General features: G+C 46.1%; 1 protein-coding gene across 7 annotated transcripts in view; it reads left to right on the top strand.

The window, feature by feature from the left end:
- Positions 1–24,296, top strand: part of DCAF1 (DDB1 and CUL4 associated factor 1) — a 928,365-nt gene that overhangs the window by 834,351 nt on the left and 69,718 nt on the right. For 5 of the 7 annotated variants that reach the window (XM_078661275.1, XM_078661277.1, XM_078661276.1 and 2 more), the window contains one exon: positions 3,522–3,801. In XM_078661275.1, the coding sequence (XP_078517401.1) occupies positions 3,522–3,801 (280 nt within the window). The remainder of the gene's footprint in view (positions 1–3,521; positions 3,802–24,296) is intronic. The other 2 variants (XM_078661278.1, XM_078661279.1) reach the window with 1 other exon arrangement.

Genomic DNA, 24,296 nt, shown 5'->3' on the forward strand with positions numbered 1-24,296 from the left:
CCTCGCATTATTTTCCAGGGTCCCATTCTATCTGCCAGTAGAATGTCCTCTCTTTTAAGTTTCACTATTTCTTCCTTGGCATTATCTAGTTCTAGGGACATTGCCGCAGTTGTTTCTTCCAACACCCCAGTTCTTGAAAAAAGTCCATCTATTTTGTTATCCAGTGATTCACAATATGTCCTGATCTCCTTTTGGATTTTGGATGAGTCCTCAAAGCCACGTTTGATGTCAGCCGACAAATTGGAAAACATGGTTAGAACAGAGGAGAGATCCAAAGATGAAGCAGAAGCTATGGCGTTTGCAAGTGGTTGTGTTTCAGAACTATGAGAAGGGCTGTGAGCTAGTTGCAGTTGACTGTTCTGAATATTCTGATCTACGTTTGAAGGGGTCTCAAGTAGTAGTTGATGTTGAATATCCAACTCTAAGTCTGCTGGCTCAAGACTTGCGTCTGTTTCCAAACCAGTGCATTTCCCAGAGAGGCTAGAGTCTTCCACTTCTGTGATGCTAGTGGATACGACCGGTATCAAGACCGGCTTATAGAGACTTGAAGAGCTAGTAGGGCTAATGTTGCCGTTGATACACTGCTCCATTGGTGCCTCTAAAGTTGGATATACATTTGCTGGCGTAGTGTCTGGCAATGTATTTTCGGTGGGTAAGCCTCCCCTCTTACTGAGTTGACTCTCATTATGTAGCTCCCCTTCCATGTTTTGAGGACAAGAGGCCATACAACTAGATATGGCCGGGCTAGAAATTATATCTGAAGATACACTAGTGGGGGGGGGGGGGCTACTCTGTGCGAGGCTCAGGACCTGAGGTATGGCCTTAAAGTAAGACCGCAGAGAAGGAACTACCTCATACAATCACTTTCCTCATGGAGTTCATTCAGTTCCTTTGCCAAAGCAGTGAAATTATGCACATATTTGCACAACCTTTGACCCTTCCTTGAATGAACATTCATGAGCTTCAAAGTTTGAATGTTTTTTTGGCCAAATCTCATAATTTTGAGATAATGTTCATGAAAATGGCTTTACACCTCTCTTCAATTAACCATGAATTTCCTTTGCCCAAAAAGTGCATGGCCCACTGACACCAGCATCTGAGTATTGTCATATCCACTTCTTTCTTAACATATGCCTCCTTTATAGGGTCAAAAATCTGAGATAATGGATACAACACCTCTATCCGTTTTTCTCATCATTGCTTAAGTGAACACTGTCAACCCACTCTGTCTTAGTTCTTTCAAGCCTGACACATTGCTTGTGCCAACCAACTAGAACCCACCAATATTCACAATCCTCTCTGGTGCCAATACCAACCTCTTCTGCCCATAGGTGCCGAGTTATTTGTTTATTTTATTTTTTAATCTCCACTAATCCACATAACATTTCAATACAGAGATCGTTTTCATTGTGCTTCAAAACTACTCGGGGTTACCCTAAACAGCTTACCAGTGGTTTACAAAATTTAAATGTATTGCCCACTAGCTTAAAACAAACTTTTAAGCAGTGTTTACAAGGACTAGCAAATCCTTTTGTGAGTGTGTGGTTTACAGTTTACTCGTAAAGGGCTCTAGTTTTGGCCATCTTCTGTGTTATTCCTTTCAAGTTGATCCATTACGGTATGCGTAGGACCGAAGGTTGTGAGAGCTAAAATACAATGAAAGTATTAAAATGGAATGGCTTATCCAGTATTCAGCACAAGCAGGTTATTTAATCTCTATTTGATTGTTGTTCTCTTTATTTTATTTTTTACAACTATTGGGTATCAAAGCACATTAAATGGGCCAGAAGCCTGGAATGGTTGTAATTATTTCAGTACAAATAGACTTAGAGAAAGCTTTTGAGAGTAAGCCTCAATTTTAAGTTTAGATATGTCGACAGTGCTGTAGCAGCTTTGAGCCGCTCACCAGGAGCAATAGAGGTAAAGTTGGGACAGCAGTGACAAACGCAGTATAACAAGAATAATTTCAGACATACAAAAGTGAAACTCAGCCACCCAGCATTCAGAGGAGAGCTAGCGGCACCCCTCAAAACAATACTTTATAACTTTCCATCAATAGGAGTACATCATTTTGTGGGCTCACTATTTTGCAACATTGGACTCCCCACAGAGCTACCTAGGCTTCTCAAAAAGTTGATGGTGATTGGTATGTAGTTAAAGATATATTTGACTTTTAGTTTGGCTTGTAGGCCCACCGATCCTTGCGGTCCTTTGGTGCGAAAGTTACTTTCGACTTCCAAGAGAGCTCTTTTTCTCGTCCTATCCAGGTTGGGAAAAGTAAGTAAGACACTGGAAAATCTAGGCATTTTGCATTGAGAGCAGGGGGTATGCATTACCACCAGTCACTTAATTCAGTCCCTCCTGCAACATATATTGGAACACATTTCACACTTCTCAACACATCATAACATGTGTTCCATCACCAATGTGAGGCGGTCTCCACAATGTTATCGATTGAACATGCAGCACTCTTAAATTTCAACTCCATTCTATACTGTGAGATTTCAGTCCCCAACTATCTAAAAAACAGTTTAATGGATTTTTTAATCACCCATTCTACAGGTGCACAAAAATGAAACGTCACAATTCAAAGGCCAAAAAGAATACGCATCACTTAAAAGTGAAACTTGCTGTATCTCTTCTCTGAAGCGGACAACTGGGGGTAGTGCTGTTGAGTAGGTCTGAAAGGATGTAGCTACCTCTTGTATCTGCGAGGACATGATGCAATAACCTCCAAGTTTTCATAAGCCAGCCACACACACCACCCCACTCATTGATCTGCGGTAGCTGCCATGATCTCTCTAGCACCTGTAAAGCTGTGGTTGTGGCCATTTGAAAGCTCTTCCACCAAGGCCACGTGATTCTTGGTGCCGCTTGGACCTCAGGTTCCCCTTATCCCCACACACACCTGCCACAGTGTTGGAGGAGGCTGGTTGGAAAGTCTTATGGAACTGTCAAACTTTTTGTATTGACAAACAATCGACACTTGACTTGAATAGTCTGGGGGAAATGTTGCCTCCGAACAACTGGTTAAAAAGTCACTTAAATAAATGTTCAGATATTTTGGAAATGTATGAAGAAATAAGAATGTGATAATATTTGATGAGTCAAAGTCACCAATCAATAATGGTTCTATTTAATGGTTCTATGTCTTGTGTGTTTTTATGTAAATGTTGACTAGAATTATTTGTATTTTTATTTTAGTCAAACCTATGACTGGTAGGAATGTTGGAAAAAATGACTTGCACATTGTCAGAATGAGATTATTCACTCACTAACCCATAGCTTCTGAAGAAAATACCATTGAGTTACATAAAATGCAATTGCGAAAGAATTTAGTGTATGCCTGTTTGTTATTAGATCAATCCATGTTACCATATAGTTAGCCACTCAGTGAAACAACTTTGTTCAATGTAAACTATTCAGCTAAAACAAATGTACATTTGACAACCAAGATGTTTCTTAATCTAAACTCCTCAAGCGTGCTTCTTTTTTAAATGCACTTCTGTGTTTTTCCAAAGGATGAGGAAGAACAAGAAGACGACGATGATGATGATGACGACGATGATGATTCTGATGACCTAGACGATCTTGACACAGACCCATTGTTGGAAGCAGAGTTGGAAGATGAGGAGGCTGCCGAGCCAGCTGCTGAAGACGGAGAGAATGACTTCTCTCCCTCCGACGACGAGGAACTAGCAAATATGTTGGAAGAAGATGGAGATGGGGAAGGTGAGGAAGAGGAGGAGGAAGACGATGACTCTGACGCAGACGAGGAGGTTGAACTGATCCTGGGAGACAGTAAGTACACCCACAGCTGGTGGCCTCTGGACTGGCCGGTGCGGATCACTGCTCCCTGGCAATATGTCTATGGCTGTGTCCTGCAGCTATCGAGAGGGAGCAATGGAGATGCAGTGAGAACGGATGGAAGGAAACTGAGCAACGAGAATGTGGAAAATTGTGGATCGGGCAGTAAATTGAAATGATATAAACATCATAAATCGGTTAAAAACCTTTGTTGCACAGGTTGTCTATAATATTCTCTGGGGAATTTTCAAAGATATAAGCTGTTTTCACAAAACGGTTGACAACTCCACAGGTGGTATTGATTCTACTAATCACTGGAAAAATGTGTTGCATTGCAGACTGTGATCTTTCAGAGATTTGAAGGCATATCTATGTAGGATAGACAGACCTGTTTTCACTATTTACTTTTGTGCTTCATATGAACTAAAGTTTCACCTATGACTGTGATCTTTCAGAGATTTGAAGGCATATCCAAGTAAGATAGACAGACCTTTTTTAACTATCTACTTTTGTGCTGCATATGAACTAAAGTTTCACGTATGAATTCATGTGACTGAGATAGATATTTCTCTTGATAGTAATTTAGGCCTCTTGGTTCATATTGCATACTGATAAACATGGTGCAGAGGAATTTTTCATCTAAGTCCAAACAAAGAACTAAATTTGAACCTACTGGTACAAAAACAGTTCTATCCAATGACTTGTGAAAAATTGCATTTTTGTACTGGTCATTCTGTCCTAAACAGCAAAGCATCAATTTTGCAGTATGCACTTGTATCACTTCACTTGTCGGATCAGATACATTGTTCAGAGATACCTCCGTTAGCAGGGAAACCAGTAGATTGACTGAACGCCTGCTATGAGGCACTCTTTGTATATTCTTCAAAATGGAAGGATTTGCCGGTAGAACATGGCCTTTTCTTTAAGATGCCTCTTTTCTCCAGAACTGGGTTCTCACTCAATTGATAAACTGTCTGATAAATGCTTCCTGCCAGGGCAGATTTCGAAAACCCATATATTTAATTGTATTTGTAAAACTTTGAAATGGAATGCTCTTTTACAAGTTACCATTTTTTTTTAAAGTCAAAAGCGCCATATAAAGGCCTCTATCAGATTTTTGATGATCAGTACGCCTCTCACAGTGTTCTGCACTGAGAGACATTGTCATTTTTCTCACTTTTTTCCGCTCCCCCCAAACAAGGATGTTGGAACTTCAGCTTGCGTTTTCAGTGAATTGTCTAGCTTTGCCATTTTCCTTATGAAAGGGTTTTTGCTGTCTTCTATTCTTTTCAAGTGCTTGGATGGAATCTTTGTTCCTTGTTACATTTTTGCTTCTACGGTAATTGCTTAAGTGTCTTGGTAGTTTTGTGAAGGCATGGGCTTCTTTCAAGCTCTGTGTCCTCGTGATAGCCCGGCTTTTCGTACTGTATTATGTTTCCTTTAGTGTGTCAGAGAGTGCTCTACAGTTAGGCGAAAGAGAGCATATTTGGCACCATACAAAACAAAACTGTCAAAATAAATTATAAATAGATTTATCAGAAAACTGTGTTAATGTTCCTATGCAAATACTTTGTAAACCAGTAACTAGAAACTTTCTTTCTTATTACCGGCAACTTAAAGGTGAAATGGCAACAAAGTCTACTGAGGAAAATTAAACAGGATGTTGTCTTGTACAATTATTAGAAAATTGGTTTTTGCTAGTCACTGCCGTGGTATACCTACATATTGCCAAGTCCTCATTAACACCTTAACTGAATGAGAAGCTTTTGATGGATTCTTCTAACTGCAGATTCTTACCCTTTTGAATATTATCCTAGCTTATGCCTCGATCAGGAATCTATAAAGCAGTGTTCCTGTGCATCAGTAAATGGCATCCTATGTCTCTGTGCCAGTGACCCTCTGGAAGTGCCAAGTGGAGCCACATATATGTGCCTCCCAGGCACGCTGACATCTCTTCCTTTCAGCAGTGCCTTCAACATGGTTCCGGGGCTTCTCTTTGCTCTCATAGACGAGAACGTTTACCCGAAAATTAACCACCATGCAAGGGGAAATGTCATCCACTAAGACTACATAGTTTAAGCTGTATAGGAATTGTAGCAAAAAGATGTCTGTGACAGACCCTCACGAAAGCCTGGTTATGATGCCTGGGACTGGACTACAAATCCAGCTCCTGCAGTGAATGTGCCAAGGTGAGCCCAAAGGCCATAAAGGATTGTGAGGCCAAATTTTACATCGCCAGACACAAGAAGACTCCACATGGAGGCCAAACGAAAGTAAGGCCCTGTTTCGGCTCCAGAAGTCATTCTCGCAGCAGATCGTCATTGTAAGTCTTTGGGTAAGTCCATGAAAAAACATATGTCAAAGCTGGAATGGGCCCCTTCCCACCATTCTTGGACTCAAGAAAGGGAAAGAGAGGTCAACGTGCCTTCCAGTGTTGCTCTTGATCTCTGTATAAGCCAAATCTGAGTCTGGATTTCTGTGATGTCTCAACAAGTGGAGTCAGTAAGGCCATGCAGCGCACTTAAGGCACTTTACCATCTCACTCTGGCGCTCCTTCAGGGTCCCAAGGATCTGCAGGAGCCTACAGTTGAACATACATGACTGGTCCTTCCTTGTTGCCGTCTGAGCCCCTTGGCCATGTATCTGGTCTAGCACCAATTCGTATGCAGACTTTGGTCACTGCACCAGTGCCCTTCTCAATGACACCGCCAGAGGAGGTTGTATTGCCCATTGTGCTACCAGACTCTAAGCAAATTCCACCTTGACTGAGATTGACCGGCTCTGACTGACATGCAGCGACTTGGCAATCTTTTAGACTCCGATACCCTTACTACATGATAGGACCCGCCCTTTACATAATCTTTTTAAAATGAACTCAGACAAATACGATAAGTGAGGCAACCATGTTTCCCCCAACACAATGAGGAACACTGGTATAAAGAACTTCACGATATCAGTGGCCTGAAAACCTCTCCAGAATCTGGCCTTGTCCTCCAACTGGTCCTGCCACAGAGGAAATCACCTCCATTGCGGTTATGTGAAGGATGGCAGAAGTTTTAGACTTACACCCTCCCACTATGGAAGTGAAGACATGTGTTAACTGAAGTTCTTTAATCAGGTCAGGATTCTACAGAGCCTGTGTTACCATTTAATGAGGCCCTCACGGATACCCCTTTCAGCACTTGGTTAAAACAATGTTAATCGGCAGGAAGCTCATCACCATTGTCCTGTAATACGCATCCTTGCCTTATTTATTCCACACCCGACACCAGGGAGCTTGGTGGTACAGGCGTCTACAAGCAAAGTAAATTCCAATGCTTTTCCCTCCACTCCGCCTGATTAGGAATTTAAATTAATAGAAACATTTGGGAAACTTTTGTTTGTTGCATGTGTAGCTGTAGATACACATGCTGTGCATACTCTTGGCATCTAGTGTTTGGCTTAGACATGTGCAAGTTGTTTTTCTTCCAAGAAGTCTTTTTAAGTCACAAAGTAACATGACTCCTTTTATTACTGGTAATGTGCATGGGAATTGGCTCCATTGTTAGATGTTTTTTCTCCACCGTTGGGTTCAGATGTATCCCTTTGATGTCCAGTTTGACGCCACATAGTGTTCTTGCCGAGCCCGCTAGGATCCATTCCTCATTGGGAGATATTACAGCTGTGTACGTGTTTCACCTATTGGGTACCGCCTTAGACTATGTTCTGTGCTTTGGACATTATTCAACACACTATTTGGGGATTGGCCATTTCGGACCTTCATCGCCATCCTCGACGCCCGAGAATGTCCTAATGATGGAATGTACTTCATTTCGTTTCTGCTCCAAGTGTCACTCGAAAAATCCAAAGACAGACATCTAATAAGTCTGTAACCTCTGTTTGTCTCTCGACCACCAGGAGGAGGGCTACACAGCTTGTTTTGCCTTCCTCAATAAAAACAACTCCAGAAACCATTGTATCACCTTTGCTTCCATGGTACACCGTCAACAGGAGGACATCCCCAACTGCTACAGGGTTCGAGACACAGAGGGGGATCTGCAGCCGGAAGCTTTAGGTTCCAAGATAGGGTAGCTGTTGTCGGCAGAAAGTACCGCTTTCAACGCCGAGGACAAAGCCTACCTGGCAAAGACGATCGCAGCAATACTACCCTCCCACAGACTGCTTCTTGACATAACTCACACTCAGGGGAAGTTAGAGCTTCGAGCTGACAGGCATATCATAAAACCTCTGGTTTGCCACTGCCTCAAGGGATTGAACCCAATGCCTGCTCACACTTTGGTACCAAAGTCCTTCTCCAAGCCTCGCCCTTCCACATCGACTCTGCTTCGGCTTTCAGTGTATCCTTGATACCAGTCTCCAAGACAAAGGGCTTGGATCCAAAAGCCAGATCGCTGCGGCAGGGGCATCAAAAACCTTTTGCTCTGTAATCGCCGGCGTCCATGCTTTTTGCCTGCGCCACTTCTGAGGACTTCGACTAGCTAGTCCTCCAGCACCTCCATGAGGTGCTTGACACCAAGCAAAGGCATATCCACATCCAACCGGGCACCGGTCAGAACCTAGCCAAGCCTCCAGACAAACCAATAGGCCCCATTCCTCACAAGATGAAATTAACTTTCAAAGAGGCCTTAAACCCACCTTTAGAGCAGACACCCAAAAAGCATTGATGCCATGATAAGGGCACTGTTGTGTAGTTCCCACTAATCCGTAGGATCTGCGCGTTTGTTGACAACATACATTTTGGGTGAGGTTCTTAGACTGAGTCCATGAACCCCGCAGTATATGTTGGCCTAGATACCAGCTAGCTCACAGTGCCATCATTAGCCCCTCTAACCCAAACTGGGAGCAAATGGTTTCTGGCAACCATTGAACATGGCAACCCTGTCCCCTCAGGGATCGTGATAACAGATCTGGAACCCCCTCACCTAATCACTCGTGCACTCTTGATCTCAGAACAATATACAGAGGATACACAATGGGATATTTCAGTATATTTATTGAACCACGTTATTCTTGTATAGAATACATGTGCTGCGATAATCAGTAGACAGAGGCATATGAAAGTGATTACAAGCACCAAAATAGTGAATAGCAGGTATAGTTTCACCATGGTGCTAAAACAGTGTATATATGCAAGCATATAAGACAGTGGTAATCAGGCGTACTCCCGTGATGCGATCCCTACTCTGTGCGGCCAGAGTGTATGTAGGTGTGTAGCCAAGAATTCCCTCACAGGATGATCCAACCTCATTACCTGGCGGGAAAAAATGTAGGACCCTGTCCTGGTCACAAACTGGACACCCCTCACGGAGAGGTTAGGCAACTGTTTGGCAAGGCCTTAGCATGCAGGTACCCCACGATGTCAGCTGAAGTGTCTACACTGCTAACTAAAAGAAATGCTTCTTTATTTACAATAAAAAAGCATCCTCGCGATGTATATGCAGATTAGTGTTATGGATATGCAGATAGCCCTGTCGCCCTGGATGAAGATAGAATGACATTTGTACAGTGTGCGGAAAGGCCTTGTAGTCAGTGTTCGAGGCATAATGATAATGTTGCGCGAAGCCAGATGTAGAAGCAAAGCAGTTTCAGAGAAACTAATCCAACATTGTCACGCAAGCAAACATGTGCAAAAGGTTACAGTAAAATGTTATTGTGCAAAAAGAGAACAATGTAATTAAACGTGCTGCATTGCTATGTGGCCCTAACCCGGACACATAACAGTACCTTTCAACCTCATGTATCAGCCCACCTCCCCTATACTGCCTGTGGACACTATGCCACACTTCCCTCTGGGTTCTCTTTATTCTGGTGGAGGGGGTGGGGGGGGGGGGAACAGGGGGAGTCCAAGGTCTACCCACAACTCTTATGACCGAATGTATGACACACATCAAAGTGAGGACTCCTAGGATGACTGTGACGTGAAGCGCCGAGCCGACACTGGTCCAGACCTCTTTCCAGCCAAGCCTTCACATTTTGACAACACTACCTAATGTCATCAGGTTCTTCAGTATGCAGCCACCTACCTCAAGTTGGAGATACACAGGCAGCCTTATGGGAGACCCTCTCCTCCACACCTAGGTCGATGGAATATGCACCAAGGTCTTTGCTTAAGGGCATGCTTAGACCTGTTAATAAAAATTTCAAAGAGCCAGTCAAGGTGCGATTTATCACGCCAAGTGTGGATAGATGAATTATATAACCATCCCACTGTGGCCCCCCTTACATCAGGTGGCAACTTGGTACTTGTTGTACATAGAGCACAGGAAGGTCGTAATTCCCAGGGCACAGGAGATGCTTCCCCTTTTGACAGAGCAGAAAGATTAATGCGGTGAGCAAACTCAATGCTCAATCTGCCACACAATGGCGGATATCTAAATTAGTGGTCCGATCATCTCTGTACGACCGCTCCCACTGAGATGAGGTGGAAGATCTGATTCAGCAGCTTTCAGATTAATATAAAAAAACGGGATCAGGAGTTGGTGGCAGAGGGAAAAATTGTTTCCAACACTAATATTAGATAATCTTTGGACACTGCTGCCCAAAGCGTCAATACCAGTGTCCTCCTTCACAGGCACACCTGGTTTCAAACCAGAGGTTCCACAACATCTCTTCAGCTTGCCTTTTGATGGGAAACAACTCTTCGGAACACAAGTTGAGGAGATGTTGGGGAAAATTAAGGAGGACACAAAAATAGCAAAGGTCATAGTCACCCTGCAAACACCATCTGCCTGCGGCTGCTTTCGGGTCACGGACTATCGTTTGAGGGGGGATTGGGAGTGGCTAAACCACCACCCCCCAAATTGCCACATCGTTCCCCAGACAACAGCAGCAGCACACATCCTCACAGGGTTACTACATGGAAGGATACAAGGGCAAAAACAGCTGAGGTAGGGCAAAAAGGGGCCGCACCCGCTAAGCTGTGGCTCCTTTACACCCCGACCATCTAAAACCTGTCAGGGGAAGGTTGCAGAGAACAGGACTGCGGCGCATACAAGGCTTTCCGCTCTAAGAAGACGCTTCACAACTGTCAGACTCGACGTCGCGACATGCAGAGCCAACACGCAAGCACCATTCCAGATCTCTTCGGAGAAGATTTGGAACAAGAGGTCGGAGATGCCATGGGAGCCGAGGAAGAACAAGATCCCATCCCATCGCCATCTCGGACTACGGCTCCAAGGTGGACAACGAGATCCCGCAAGGGCAGCGTACAGTGATACTCCAATGCCCCAAAGTTCACCTCAGCCCAAGAAGAAGACTCTGGACCAACCCCGGCCTCCGGCCCACAGTCTGCACCGAGAACACGTTTGACGCCCCACCTATGGATCGACACCTAAACACGCCCAAAAGCCTTCCGGCTCCAACCTAAGCGGACAGATAATGGGCTCCGATCCGAAATCTTCCGGATCGAAAACCCGCTCCGGCCAACAGCCTTCGACGCTGAAAACTATTTTGGATCCAAAATTCACAGGATCCAAGACCCCTGCTCTGAAACCATTGGCACCGAAACAACTGAATGTGACTGGTCCATCTCAGGATACGTCTAGTATAATGGGGTAACCCTGTGCCCCTCGGAACCCGGATGTGAAGATATGAAATAATGCTGGTTCTATCTGGAAAGAAATTGCTTTCCTACCAACTGAATATAGGACAAAATTAGCAAACAAAAACAATTATTCAAACATTTGTGACGTTCCAGTAAATGGAAAAGTGGGAAACCAAGAAAGAACACACCAATTATGATTCAATCAGAAGGTGTATATTGAAATAATTACTTTTTTCTTTTTACTTTTTATTGTGTATAGATGTCACTAATAGGCTGTTGCAAGTAAAAACAATATCACAAACCAACAGTGGAGGGAGGGTCAAAGGGATATAGAATTTAAAGACCCATTCCTGGTTCAAATCCCCAGCTACACTATATGCACAACACAAAAGAACACAGGGAGTCTGGATGCCAGATAATCTGGCAGGGCTGCCAAAACGGACTGACACAGTCGCAGGGGTGCCTAAGTCACCTGGGACAGCCTCTAGGATAAGGGTGAACAACCAAAAGTGGCGGAAAACAACAGACACTGTAGAGACACCAAAACCATTTCAGAAAGTGGTCGACAAAATCCAAACCATCAGGTAAAGGGTTACCATCAAAAAGACTCGATGATCAGTCATATCATCTGGCCCACCCAGGTGTGAGTTGGCTAATCCCCTGATCATTGGGATAAAAACGCCACACCGGTAGTTGTTGGTCTTGGATTTGTTCCACCAACCGATACGGGCTGCCGTCTAATAGCTGATCTTTGATGGTTGTAGTGAAATTACAGTGCAACAAAAGACAAAAGTGGTGAATTAAAATAGGATGATGTGTCCTCCATACATACATTTTATTCCTTAGCTGAACAACTTCCCCTAATTAAAAACCAGAACAGTGCAAAAGAAGACAGCAACAAATTTCTGTCTAAAGAGGGGCAAGTAAAAACAAAACAGCGCAAGTGCTGAGGTGACAAGGTGCAAAAGGTGCTGGTTGTGAACAAGATATATACAGTGAAACATTTGCTAATTAAAAATGATCAATTCCGATGACATCCATCCCTAAGTACGTAATTCTCTGCGCCTCTTGGGATTAGACTTTTCTCATGACGTGGAGCAGGGAGAATAGGGTCAGGATTTCAACAAGAGTATCGACGTTTTGAACCAGATGTGGGCAAATTGTCAGTAGTAACAGCGGGTCTTCTTCAGGACAAAAGGATCACAGGGACAGCCTGTACAATTTAAAGGGGAGTATTAGATTTGTATGCAAGACCATTAGTTGAATGAGAAGGGACCAAACAGGTGAACAAGGACTTACCCGAATAAATGTGAATTGAAATTGACCGCCTTCAAGGTATGATCCACCGTGTGGTTGGATTCATAAATGCAATAAATCATGTAAGATCCTGGTTATAATGAAAGAGTCTGGGGTAGCGAACAAGCAGTTCCGGAAGCGGCACGGTTGAAAACTAGAGTGAAAAACGGCAAAGAATCAGCTTGATAAAATAATCTAACCGTGCGGCATAGAATCCTCTTGGCGTGCCTATTATAGCTGAACCCTAGCATGCAACAAAGTCAAGGAGAAAGGGAGAGGCAAGCTCATGCAGCTGTGATTTGACAATATGAGAAAAAGGACAGGCGCGTTCAAACCGCTGTTAAACCAGGTCAGGCGGCTTCTAGTCATACCTGGTATGCTAGACATGAGTCATGCCAGCAAGTACGGCTGTGGTGCCTTGAAGCGTGGTGGCGTTTGTTGTGGACGTGATCAGGCGAGCCCATGTGGCTAAGAAACCTTGAAGAAGGCAGGAATGGTGACTTCGCATAAAGAGGATCATGCAGCAGTGGTAAGTCACTGGTGAAATCAGCTGTGCGGATAAAACAGCATGCCCACTGGTGTTCAAAGGCTAGCTTGTGTTGATGTGACTGAGGAGTACAAAGGAGACAAGCGTGTGAGTGACCACCATGCAAGACTAACAAGGAGTAATTGCAGTTGGCAAGCAAGTGGTAGTAAATCAATGCCATGCACATTGTTTTAAGCTGCCTAAGGTGTGATTACTGAAGCTGTCTATGCAGGACTGGGGTATTCATGCAAGTGCTATATACAAGGCGATGACGGTTGATTTATTTAAAACGGTATGCCAAACAAGGTAACTGGTGAAATTGCGCAAATAAAACCTCGCCCGTAGTCTTAAAGGGCTTGCTCGTGCTGATGTGTTGCTCTCAGGAACAGCTTTTTGATTCTCCGCCTAGCAAGACGGATCCGAAACGTGAGTTGTACATCCATCCAACTTCTGGACATATGTCTACAAAACTGGCACTAAAAAGAAAAACCGAATCGGAGGAGGCCTACCATATGCCTTTGAAAAGGAAGAATTTCAGGACAAATCTTCCTCCTCTTCCATCTCCTCCTTCTCCTCCTTCTCCTCAACCTCAACACTTAATAATTTCACCTGAGCATTCAACACCACTCACACCTGAAGATCAGGATAATGAAGATGGTATTGGGGATGGGGACAATGCACCATTAGTTCCAGACCCGTGGACTGATTACAATACCAACTCTCTCATGGGAAACGATCTTGACCTTTACCCTACACAACCCTCTCTGCCGGATGACAGCGTAATCTACATAGAGCTGTTAGGTAGCGCTTTCAACTACCATGGTGTGCAGCAGCACAAAGAATCCCTTGAGGAGGATTTCCTGTTTGAAACACTTAGCAGCACACAAAAGTCACCACACTCCCTCCCCATGTTAAAAGATATGATCAGGCACGTTGATTACATATTTATTGACCCAGTCAGAGCCCGTATTCTTATCCCGAGGGTAGATAAGAAATAAAAGCCAGCACCATCTGACCCAGCCTACATTAAGGGACAATTACCATTGTACTTCCAAGTGGTGTCCAACAGGCGTAAAAGGGCCAACTCCCAAACTGCAGGAGATGCTCCGCCCCCAGATAAGGAATCCAAGCTTATTGATGGATCGGGAAAAGGGTAGCCTCTCAGGCAGCAAACTTCTGGAGCATCTCTAACACGCAAGCGCAGCTCGCAAGATACGACAGAGCGCATTGGAAAGAGATGGAGCAGTTGCTCCAATATCTGCCCGATGAATACAAAGCTAAAGCGCAAGGTTTAGTGCGGGAGGGCCAGCTTATTTCAAATAATGCTATCAGGTGCTCCCTAGATGTTGCAGACACTACTGCTAGAGCTGTAAACACCAGCATCCTTTTAAGAAGACACGCTTGGCTACGCATATCCGGTTTTAAACCTGAGGTTCAGACTACCATCCTGAACACACCCTTCGACAAATAACACCTCTTTGGCTCGGTCGTAGATTCCTCACTGGAAAAAATGAAAAAAGATACTGAAGTGGCCAAATCCATGGGAGCCCTTCAATTGACACAAGCATGTGGATCCTTTTGCTGCTCTTTCTACAGCGGAGGGTCTAAAAATACCTCCTCAGCAACTACCACACCACGTACAAGGGTAATAACCCTCTCCCTCTAAGGGTTTCTTCAGAGGGGGTTATAGAGGCAACAACGGCAAAGGCTGAGGCCGAGGCTCAAACACACGCGCCTCCCCCTCCAACACAAACAGTGACTTCACTACACTTTCCCCCGGCCATTTAACACCTGTCGGCGGACGTCTTTCGGATTTCCTACCCATGTGACATTCTATAACAGACGAATGGGTACTGCAAATTATCCATTCTGGTTACTGCCTGGAGTTCACCAATAATTCTCCAAACATTCCCCCAAGGTCACACGAACTCTCTCCGGATCAGTTACACCTTCTAAATCAAGAGGCGCAGTTTCTCCTTCTAAAAGGGAATATAGAGCCTGTACCATCACAACACCACGGGTCGGGTGTGTACTCCTTTTACTTCCTATTACCAAAAAAGGACGGATCTCTCAGATCAATATTGGACCTCAGAGAACTAAACCGTTGCATACAGTCAGACCATTTTCATATGGTAACACTTCAGCAAATACTTCCACTTTTGCAACAGGGCGGCATTCAACTTAAAGGCTGCCTACTTCCATATTCCAATCCATCCCGCTCATCGCAAATTTCTCAGATTTGTGGTAGCGGGTCAACATTACCAGTTCAAGGTACTCCTGTTCGGAGTCACCACTGCTCCCAGAGTCTTCACAAAGTGTCTGTAGGTAGTCTCTGTTCACCTGAGGAGAGAACACATCCATGTCTTCCCCTACTTGGACGACTGTCTTATCAAAGCCAGCACATATCCAAAATGTCAGGGTCTGTTAACCGTTGGTAAGCGGCCGTACTCAATGCTCTCTGCAGTGGTGGAACACACAAAATGCATCTAAAGGACGGCCCTTTATAGACCCAGTTCCACAGATAGTACTAACAGCGGACGCATCCCTCACTGGCTGGGGAGCTCATCTTCACCACCACACAGTGCAAGGCCTATGGAGCCAATGGCAAACTTTGCTCCACATCAATCATTTAGAGCTGCTTGTGGTCTTCCTAGCTCTCAAGGCATTTAAAACGTACCTCATTGCCAAATCTGTCTTAGTCCGTACTGACAACATGACAGCAATGTATTATATACAAAAACAGGGGGGTGCACACTCTCTCCAACGTTCCCACTTTGCCCAGGACATTTGGAAGTGGGCAATTCATCACAAAATCTATCTCCTAGCGCAACACCTCCCAGGAGTGAACAACCAGGTTGCAGACCTCCTCAGCAGACAGAGGCAACAAATACACGAGTGGGAACTTCACCCTCAGGTTCTCATCCCATCCTTTCAAAGTTGTGAACTCCCTCTGATAGATCTGTTCGCCACACACCAAAACGCAAAATGCCAAAGCTTCACCTCCAGGTACACACACCAACTATCCAAGGGCAATGCAGTATGCATGAACTGGTCTGGGATATTTGCCTATGCTTTTCCGCCTCTCCCACTCATTTCAGCAGTGGTTCGGAAGCTCAGGCAAACATCCCTCACATTGATCCCAATAGCTCCCACATGGGCCCGTCAACTATGGGTTACAACCCTATTGGAGCTGTCACTGGTCCTGCATCAAAAGCTGCACCTAACACCCAGGCTCGTTACACAGAGACATGGAGAAATCGGACACCCAGATCCCAAACAACTGAACCTCACGATTTGGCTCCTGAAGTCGTAGAGTTTGGTTATCTCAACCTTCCACCAGACTGTATGAACATCATCAGGGAGGCCAGAAGGCCTACCACTAGAGCATGTTATGCAGCAAAATGGAAGCGTTTTGTTATTTATTGCAAAAACAATCACATCAACCCTCTTGATGCTTCCATGCAAAACCTTATCTGCTATTTGTTACACTTGCAGCAGTCAGGATTGGCTTACACCTCCATCCGGCTACATCTTGCTGCAATAGCTGCGTACCTACAAAATTGGCAACATCTATCGCTTTTCAGAGTGCCCGTAATTAAAGCTTTCACGGAAGGTCTTAAAAGAGTTATACCTCCAAGACTTCCACCTGCCCAAGTGTGGAATCTTAACATAGTCCTCACAAGAATAATGAGAGCACCCTTTGATATGTTATGATATGTTATTGTGTATTTATATCGGGCACAAATACTCATGAGTGTCCAGACGCGCAAAATGACTGTGACAGAGAGAAGCAGAGAGTTTTAAATCGGCTGATTGAAAAGGAAAGTTTTGAGTTGTGTTTTTAAAGAGTCTGAAGTCCTGAATATGCTGTAGTTCAGCAGGAAGGGAATTCCATGCAACTGCTGCTTTAACGGAGAAGGGCTGACCCCCCAGCCGCTTCCTATGGAACAGAGGGATCATCATCCGTCGTTGGATGGCTGAGCGCAGAGATCTGCTGGGGACATAGAAGGCAAAGCGCTTCCTGATATACAATGGTCCCAGGCCATGCAGGGCTCTATGAGTCAGAGTGAGGGCTTTGAATTGCACTCGATGGGCCACATGTAGCCAATGCAGATCTCGTAAATGCTGTTGGACGCTAGATCTTCCAGAGGTCTTAAACAGAAGTCTAGCCGCGGCATTCTGTATGGTTTACAATTTTTTCTGCAAATAACCAGGGATGCCAATGTATAGAGCGTTGGCATAGTCGATGCGAGAGAGAATGAGGGCGCGAGCGACCATTTCCTTTGCTGGCCTTGGTAGCAAGGTGAAGAACCTTCTTAATGACTTGAGAGTACCGAAGCAGACTCCAGTGAGTTTCTTAATTTGGACCAAAAACCGAAGGTCTTCTCCAAACCAAACCCCTAAATTCTTTGCTGAGTCGCCCTTTGAATTGGGTCGTGGGAAGCCGGGAGGCCACAAGGTTTCTCTGAAGGCAGGCGGAAACTGACCGTACAGGAGGACCTCCGACTTGTCCTTGTTGCACTTAAGTTGGGCATGTGCAAGCCATTTAAATGCAGACGAGTGACATTTCTGGGCAGTGTCAGTTGCCAAGTCGGAGTCCTTCCAGGTGAATAGGAGCTGGGTGTCATCAGCATAAGCTATTATTTTTTGCTCCCAGCTCCTCTGCGAAAAAATTCAAGGGAGTCAAATAGATATAAAGAGCAGAGGGCTCAGTGTAGAAACCTGGGGAACTCCTGTAGACATTTTCCTAGCCAATGAGGAAAAAGGTGGCATCCAGACCTGCTGAGTGCGCTCTTCCAGAAAGGATTTCATCCAATCCCAAGCGGGGCCAACAATGCCAATGGTTGAAAGTCAGGCGAGAAGTTGCTGGTGGGGCACCGTATCGAAGGTGGCAGGGAGGTCAAGCAAGATCAGGCCGCCCGCTTCCAGGCACTCCCTAATTGCCTCAGCCATTTCAACCAGAGCGATCTCAGTGCTATATGAAGCCCTAAAACCGGATTGCGCCGGGTGGAGAGCACTGGATGCCTCAACAAAGGCCTTAAGTTGCCGCAAAACCACCTTTTCACAAACCATTGTCTAATCCTGTAGGAGTGAGATGGGACGTAATTAGTGAGTTTAAAGGAGTCTAAGGAGGGCTTTTTTAGAAGTGGAAGGAGCTTGGCCTGTTTCCATCTCTGAGGTACGGTGGCAGTCTGTAGAGATAAATTAATAATCGTTTTTACCTCTGGATAAACCACCCCAGCAACCCCCGCCAAAACTCTAGCTGGACATGGGTCTGTAGGAGAACCTGACTTGAGTGTTTTGAGGATAGCTAATATATCAGACCCAGCTGTGGGCAGAAACTGCATAAATAGAGGAGTTGATGGAATGGAGGCTAAAAGAGGCAAAGGAGGGGAATCCCTCTGCTCCAGGGAACCCGTCCCAAGGCTGTCTTGGATCTTCTGTATTTTTTCAATAAAGAAAGAAGACAGCTCCTCACACCATTGTGATGAAGCTGGAAGGGCCGTGTGCTCAGCACCGGGTGACGGAAAGCTTCTGACAATAGTGAAGAGTTCCTTACTATTGTTATTAGCCTTAGCAATCCGCTCCGCATAAAAACTGCTCTTGCCTTCCCAATAGCGGCATAATAGTCTCTCTCAGCTGTGCGAAGGGCGATTTTAGCCAAGGGACAATACTCCCGACGCCAGCAACATTCCAGTTTTTTACACCCCAGTTTAAGCTCTCTGATAGTACCTGAGTACATGGTTTAGATGGAATAAGTTTTATTCGCCTGTTAGAGAGGGATTTGGAGGCAGAGCCGACCCCTAGACTGATCCAGGTGGCGAAGCTGTCTACCACTCCTTCGAGATCATGGGCGGTCGACGGGCAAGAGAGTAGAAAGGGCTGGGATATCGATCTTCCATGAGGGCTTACTTTGGGACAAGGCTAAAGAGGGGAGGGGCTTCCCTCTGGTGCATGAGAACCGGGTCAAATAATGATCTGACCAAGTGACCTGTAGGGGGTCAGTGGCGGACAGGGCAAAGTTAGAACAAACCAAGTCAATCATATGTCCCCCTCTATGCGAGGGCGACTTGATCCACTGGGTCAGTTGTGCCACGTTACACAGATCCATTAGTTCCCTAGAATCAGTAGCCTCCGGCCAGTCTAAATGAATGTTAAAATTGCCCAGAAGTAAGAAATTAGAGAAGCGGAGGGCACGAGGGACAATGACATCATCCAGGGCTTTCAGAAAAGTTCCAGGAGGGCCAGGGTGACAATAGACAAATGTGCCCCCGAGCGCATAATGGGGCGACAAGACAATGGTAAAGTTCAAGGCCTCCCCATCCACTAGCCCCCCTTTTACCTCGCTGGAGAACATCCAAGAGACCCTGAACACCTCTCTCAGTTTTGCGGTCTGCTCTTGCAATTTTATAGCCCTGATGGATGGCTAGCTCAACCACCGGGGCCCAAGACTCATTGAGCCAGGTCTCAGTTATAAATAGAACATCTAAATGTTCATCAGAGAGGCTCATGGATGTCTAGGGCATGTTTAACCATTGAGCGGGAGTTAATGAGCGCAGTTTGGATCCTGATCTCCCTCTGTGCTCGAGGAACAGGGGCTGTCTGCTTGGTTTGGAAGCAGAATTGGCAGGAGGGACATGTCCTAGAGAGACTATGAAGAACTGCCCACTGCTCGCCACCATTGCATTTAGCGTTATCAAGCACCAAGATTCCTTGCCACTGAAGGACCTCCTACCACCCTGCTCCTCAATCGTGTGACAGCCAGCATGGCTGGCGCTGGACGCTCCCGGGGCGCAGACTGCTTGCCTTTGACACGCCGGCGGTGCGTCCGATTCGGCCTGTGCGTTATGTAGCATAAACCCTCCCCCCAGCTAGACCGCTGACTCCAGTCCCACCGGGATCCGCGATTATCCCCAACGTGGCGCCCTGCCCTCCACTCAATCGGTGCTAAATGACGCTGTGGACCTGGGCAGGAAAAGCACACCTCCCAGGACACAAATCCAAGGTAGATATAGGCACGGTAACGTTTAAAATAATTGCCAGTAATTCCAGGTGCAGTATTACAGTTTAAAAAACAGATTGCGATTGAGCACAAATCACATAAAAGCATTCAGTAGAACAATGAAGCAAGTTTTAAAAGAGGCTCACGCACTGCCACAGTGCACAGAACGTATCGAGCAAGTACTGCCACTCCCTGCTCTAACCGTAGCGCGCCCGATACAGCCTGGCCGTTATGTAGCGTAAACCCTCCCCCAGCTAGACCGCTGACTCCAGTCCCACCGGGATTACCCCCAAGATGGCGCCCTGCCCTCCACTCAATCGGCGCTAAATGCCGCCGTGAACCGGGGCAGGGAAAGTACACCTCCCAGAACACAAATCCAAGGTAGGTGTAGGTGCAGTAAAGTTTAAAATAATTGCCAGTATTTCCAGGTGCAGTATTGTTTTTTTTTTATTTTATTTTTTAGCCATCACAATTGTTTGTATTTCACCCAAATTCGCTGTGACACAAGAATTCTCTCATTGAAGGTAGGCTCATTTTGTAGAGCTTGATGCTAAGCATTGGTTTGAGAACCATTTGCATTTAAGGCATAATCAGGTTTTTAGGCAGATGTGTTTCCTGAAGGAAACAAATGTTTTTTGTTTTTTTACATTTTAAAAGACCTTTATTTACATTTGCACATTGACACAGCGCTTAGCCTACAGCCCTGGGGGCCGGCCGCGATAAGTATAGCAACAAGCAACGGTACAGGAGCTACATAGCCAATCAGCCGACACCGCTGAGGTCCGGCGGCGAAATATCGATGCATGCATACAGTTGCCAAGATCGAAATCAGGATAGTCAATAGGTCCATGGAGTTTCGTGTTTTTTATACTATGGTGCAGTGTTTGTAGAAACTGTTCGAAGAAAAACAAATAAAACAATAACATTCACACAAGGCATAAGGGAATTGAGGGTACAGTCATGGGACCATGTTTCGGCGCTCAGTAACCATGTTATATACTTTGCAGTTATAATTCTTCATGCGAAGGGGGTAGTGAGGAAACCTAAAACAATATAGTGACATTTAATAGGTGGAATGTCAATCAAGGGGACAAGGTTACGTCGGGGAACAACTCTTGCGGGGGGTTACAGATATTGCCACGATAAGTGTTCCACTGAGACCAGATCCTACCCCATTTCTTGGGCCTACCACGTGACAGGTACACAGTCTTCTCACGAAACATACACCAGTCCAAGTTCTCTTTCCAGTGCGATACGGTTGGAGGCCTGGGGGAGCCCCAGAGCTGCGCGATATCTCGTTTGGCAATCATATTGCCTAAGGTGACCCAGGTGATCTGAGCAGAGTTGCAGTCATTGGGCTCCCAGACATTCAGGAGGCAGCGCCTGGCTTCGGGCAGCAGCGCCACACCAGTGACCTCCTTTATCACACCATGCACACAGGACCAAAATTCAACCATATCCGGACACTCCCATAGGATGTGAAGGAAGGTACCAGTCATACCACATCCACGCTTACACAGAGCATCCGAAGTGTAACCCATGCGGACCAGACTCGGACCAGTGACATACACGCGGTGGAGGATCTTGAGTTGAACAAATCTGAGGCGAGAGGATATAGCAACCTCTTTCGGTGAGGACAGAGCGGACTGCCAGTCCTCATCATCTATGTCTAGACCATCGGCAATCCACAAGGCCCTCAGGCGCACAAGCCGGTCAGCCCTATTGTTGATCATTTTCTTGTAAATCAGTGAAACCGTGCTGTCGGGCACATATCCATCCAGGATGCGATCCTCCAGGGGTGAGGATTCGGGGATGTCTGTGCCAACAGCGAAGACTGACAACAGGGCGTGCCGGACCTGAGCGTACCTGAAGTATTCTCTGTCCCCGAGTTCATACTCTATTTTGAGCGTCTCAAAGGTCTTAACGTCACCTTTAGACCAAAGATCCCCCACCCTAGAGATCCCTATCAAATCCCATTTAGCAAATCCTTTCGTTCGCCATAGGTTTCCCAGACTTTCAGAGTCATACAACGGGGTCGCACGAGTTAGTCTATCATTCCATCCCAGAGCCGCAGTCTCATCATGCCACACACGCACAGCAATTTTAGTGGGTCCTGTAAGTGTTCTGATGAGCCTCTTGGAGTACAGTGCCCTATTGAAAGTCCCCCCCCGGTAGAAGATGCCTATCCATGGCAAAGGCCGGGGCAGGTCCGGGGGCATATGTTGCGTGATTAACCACACTCAGCTGGGAGGCCCAGTAGTAGCGTCTGATGTCGGGAAGGGCAATGCCCCCATCATACCACGGAAGCGTGAGTTTAGACAGGGCTATGCGAGCACGGCCGTCCCAGACGAGTTGCCGCTGCAAACTCTCCACCTCTCGGAAATAACGCGAGGGGACAAGGTCAAGGGAGTTCTGGAGAGCATACAAAAATCTGGGCAGCGACATCATTTTGAATAGAGCCGCACGACCGAGCGGTGACAGTGGCAGACGACGCCAGCGTGTAACATCCAGCTTCAGTCGTTGAAGAGGAGGCAGTAGATTGCGCTCATGGCGAACGGCAGGGTCCAAGGAGATATATATCCCCAGGTATTTGAAGCCGGTCTCAGATACTTGAATTGGAAATCTACGTGGCAACGGGGGAAAACCACCAGCCAAAACGAAGACACAGGATTTCGTCCAATTGATAATGAGACCCGAGTTCTTCCCGAAGGATGCAAGAACGTCGAAGAGCGCATTCAGGGACTTCTTAGGGGAGGTAAGATATAGAAGGATGTCATCTGCGTATAGCGAGATACGATCCTCGAAGTCAGGAGTCCAATGAATGCCCTTTATAGAAGGTTCCCATCGGAGCCATTCCGCCAACGGCTCTAGCGCGAGGGCGAAGAGCAATGGGGACAACGGACAACCCAGCCGAGTGCCGCGTCCGAGTGTGAAAACACCGCACACCTTCCCGTTAACCACCACCTGGGCGAGGGGCATCTCATAAAGAAGTTTCACCCACGCGATGAACACGGAACCGAACCCAAATTTTGTGAGGGCCGCCCAAAGATAGGGCCATTCGATGGTATCAAAAGCCATGGTTGTGTCCAAAGAAGCCAAAATGGCCGGCTCATTGAGAGTCCCGGCCCTCGCGAGAACTAGGTGGAGTCTCCGAAGATTAAGGGCGGTGTTTCGATGAGGAATGAAACCCGACTGATCCGGATGGATCAAGTCCCCGATCACCTTAATCAAACGATTAGCTAACAGTTTAGCTAGAATTTTGGGTTCGGCTTTAAGAAGGGATATGGGTCTATACGAAGCACAACGATCTCGAGGCTTTACCCTCGATGGTGGCAAGTCGCTGATCAGCGGGAAGAGAACCCGAGTCCAAGGCCTCAAGGAACATGCCCTTCAAGTAGGGTGCCATTTTGTCAGGTCGTAGTTTGTAAAGTTCGATGGGTAATCCATTGGGGCCCATGGCTTTACCGGAGCGCAGGGAGCGTATGGCCCCTGCCACTTCATCCGCCGTAAGGGGCGCATCCATAAGGTCCCTGTCCTCCTCAGAAAGACAGGGCAATGCAATATCACGGAGCAAAAGCCGGGAGTCCTCCTCATCCCTATCGCAGACCGAAGCATACACTTTTTTGAAGTGGTCGGCAAAACACTCAACAATCCCCGCCGGGTCAGTGACACACTCGCCATCAAGCCTCTCAATCACAGGGACAACACGATTCACTCTTTCTTTCTTGTCCAACCACGCAATCAATTTACCAGCCTTGTCGCCCACATCATACAACCTGCCCTGCTGCTCTCTGCTCATCACCTTCGCAGCATCAGTGACAACAGCTCGATAGTCGGCCTGTTTCAGGCAGAGTGAATGAAGTTTTGTGCGTGTCACCCCTGTATCAAGGTCACCCTCCAGTGCAGTTATCTCAGATTCGAGGCGCACAAGCTCCTCATTCTTTGCTTGTTTGGCAGCAGCAATAAGCGAAAGAGAGCGGCCACGGATAACAGTCTTGAAGGCCTCCCACAGTGAAACAGAAGAAGAAACAGAACCCACATTTTCATTGAAGTAATGGTCCATGGCTTTAACAAGTTCGGAACGGATTTTGGGGGTACGAAGGTACCAAGGGTTGATAGGA

Source organism: Lissotriton helveticus, chromosome 9, assembly GCF_964261635.1.
Source record: "Lissotriton helveticus chromosome 9, aLisHel1.1, whole genome shotgun sequence".
Classification (NCBI taxonomy): Eukaryota; Metazoa; Chordata; class Amphibia; order Caudata; family Salamandridae; genus Lissotriton; species Lissotriton helveticus.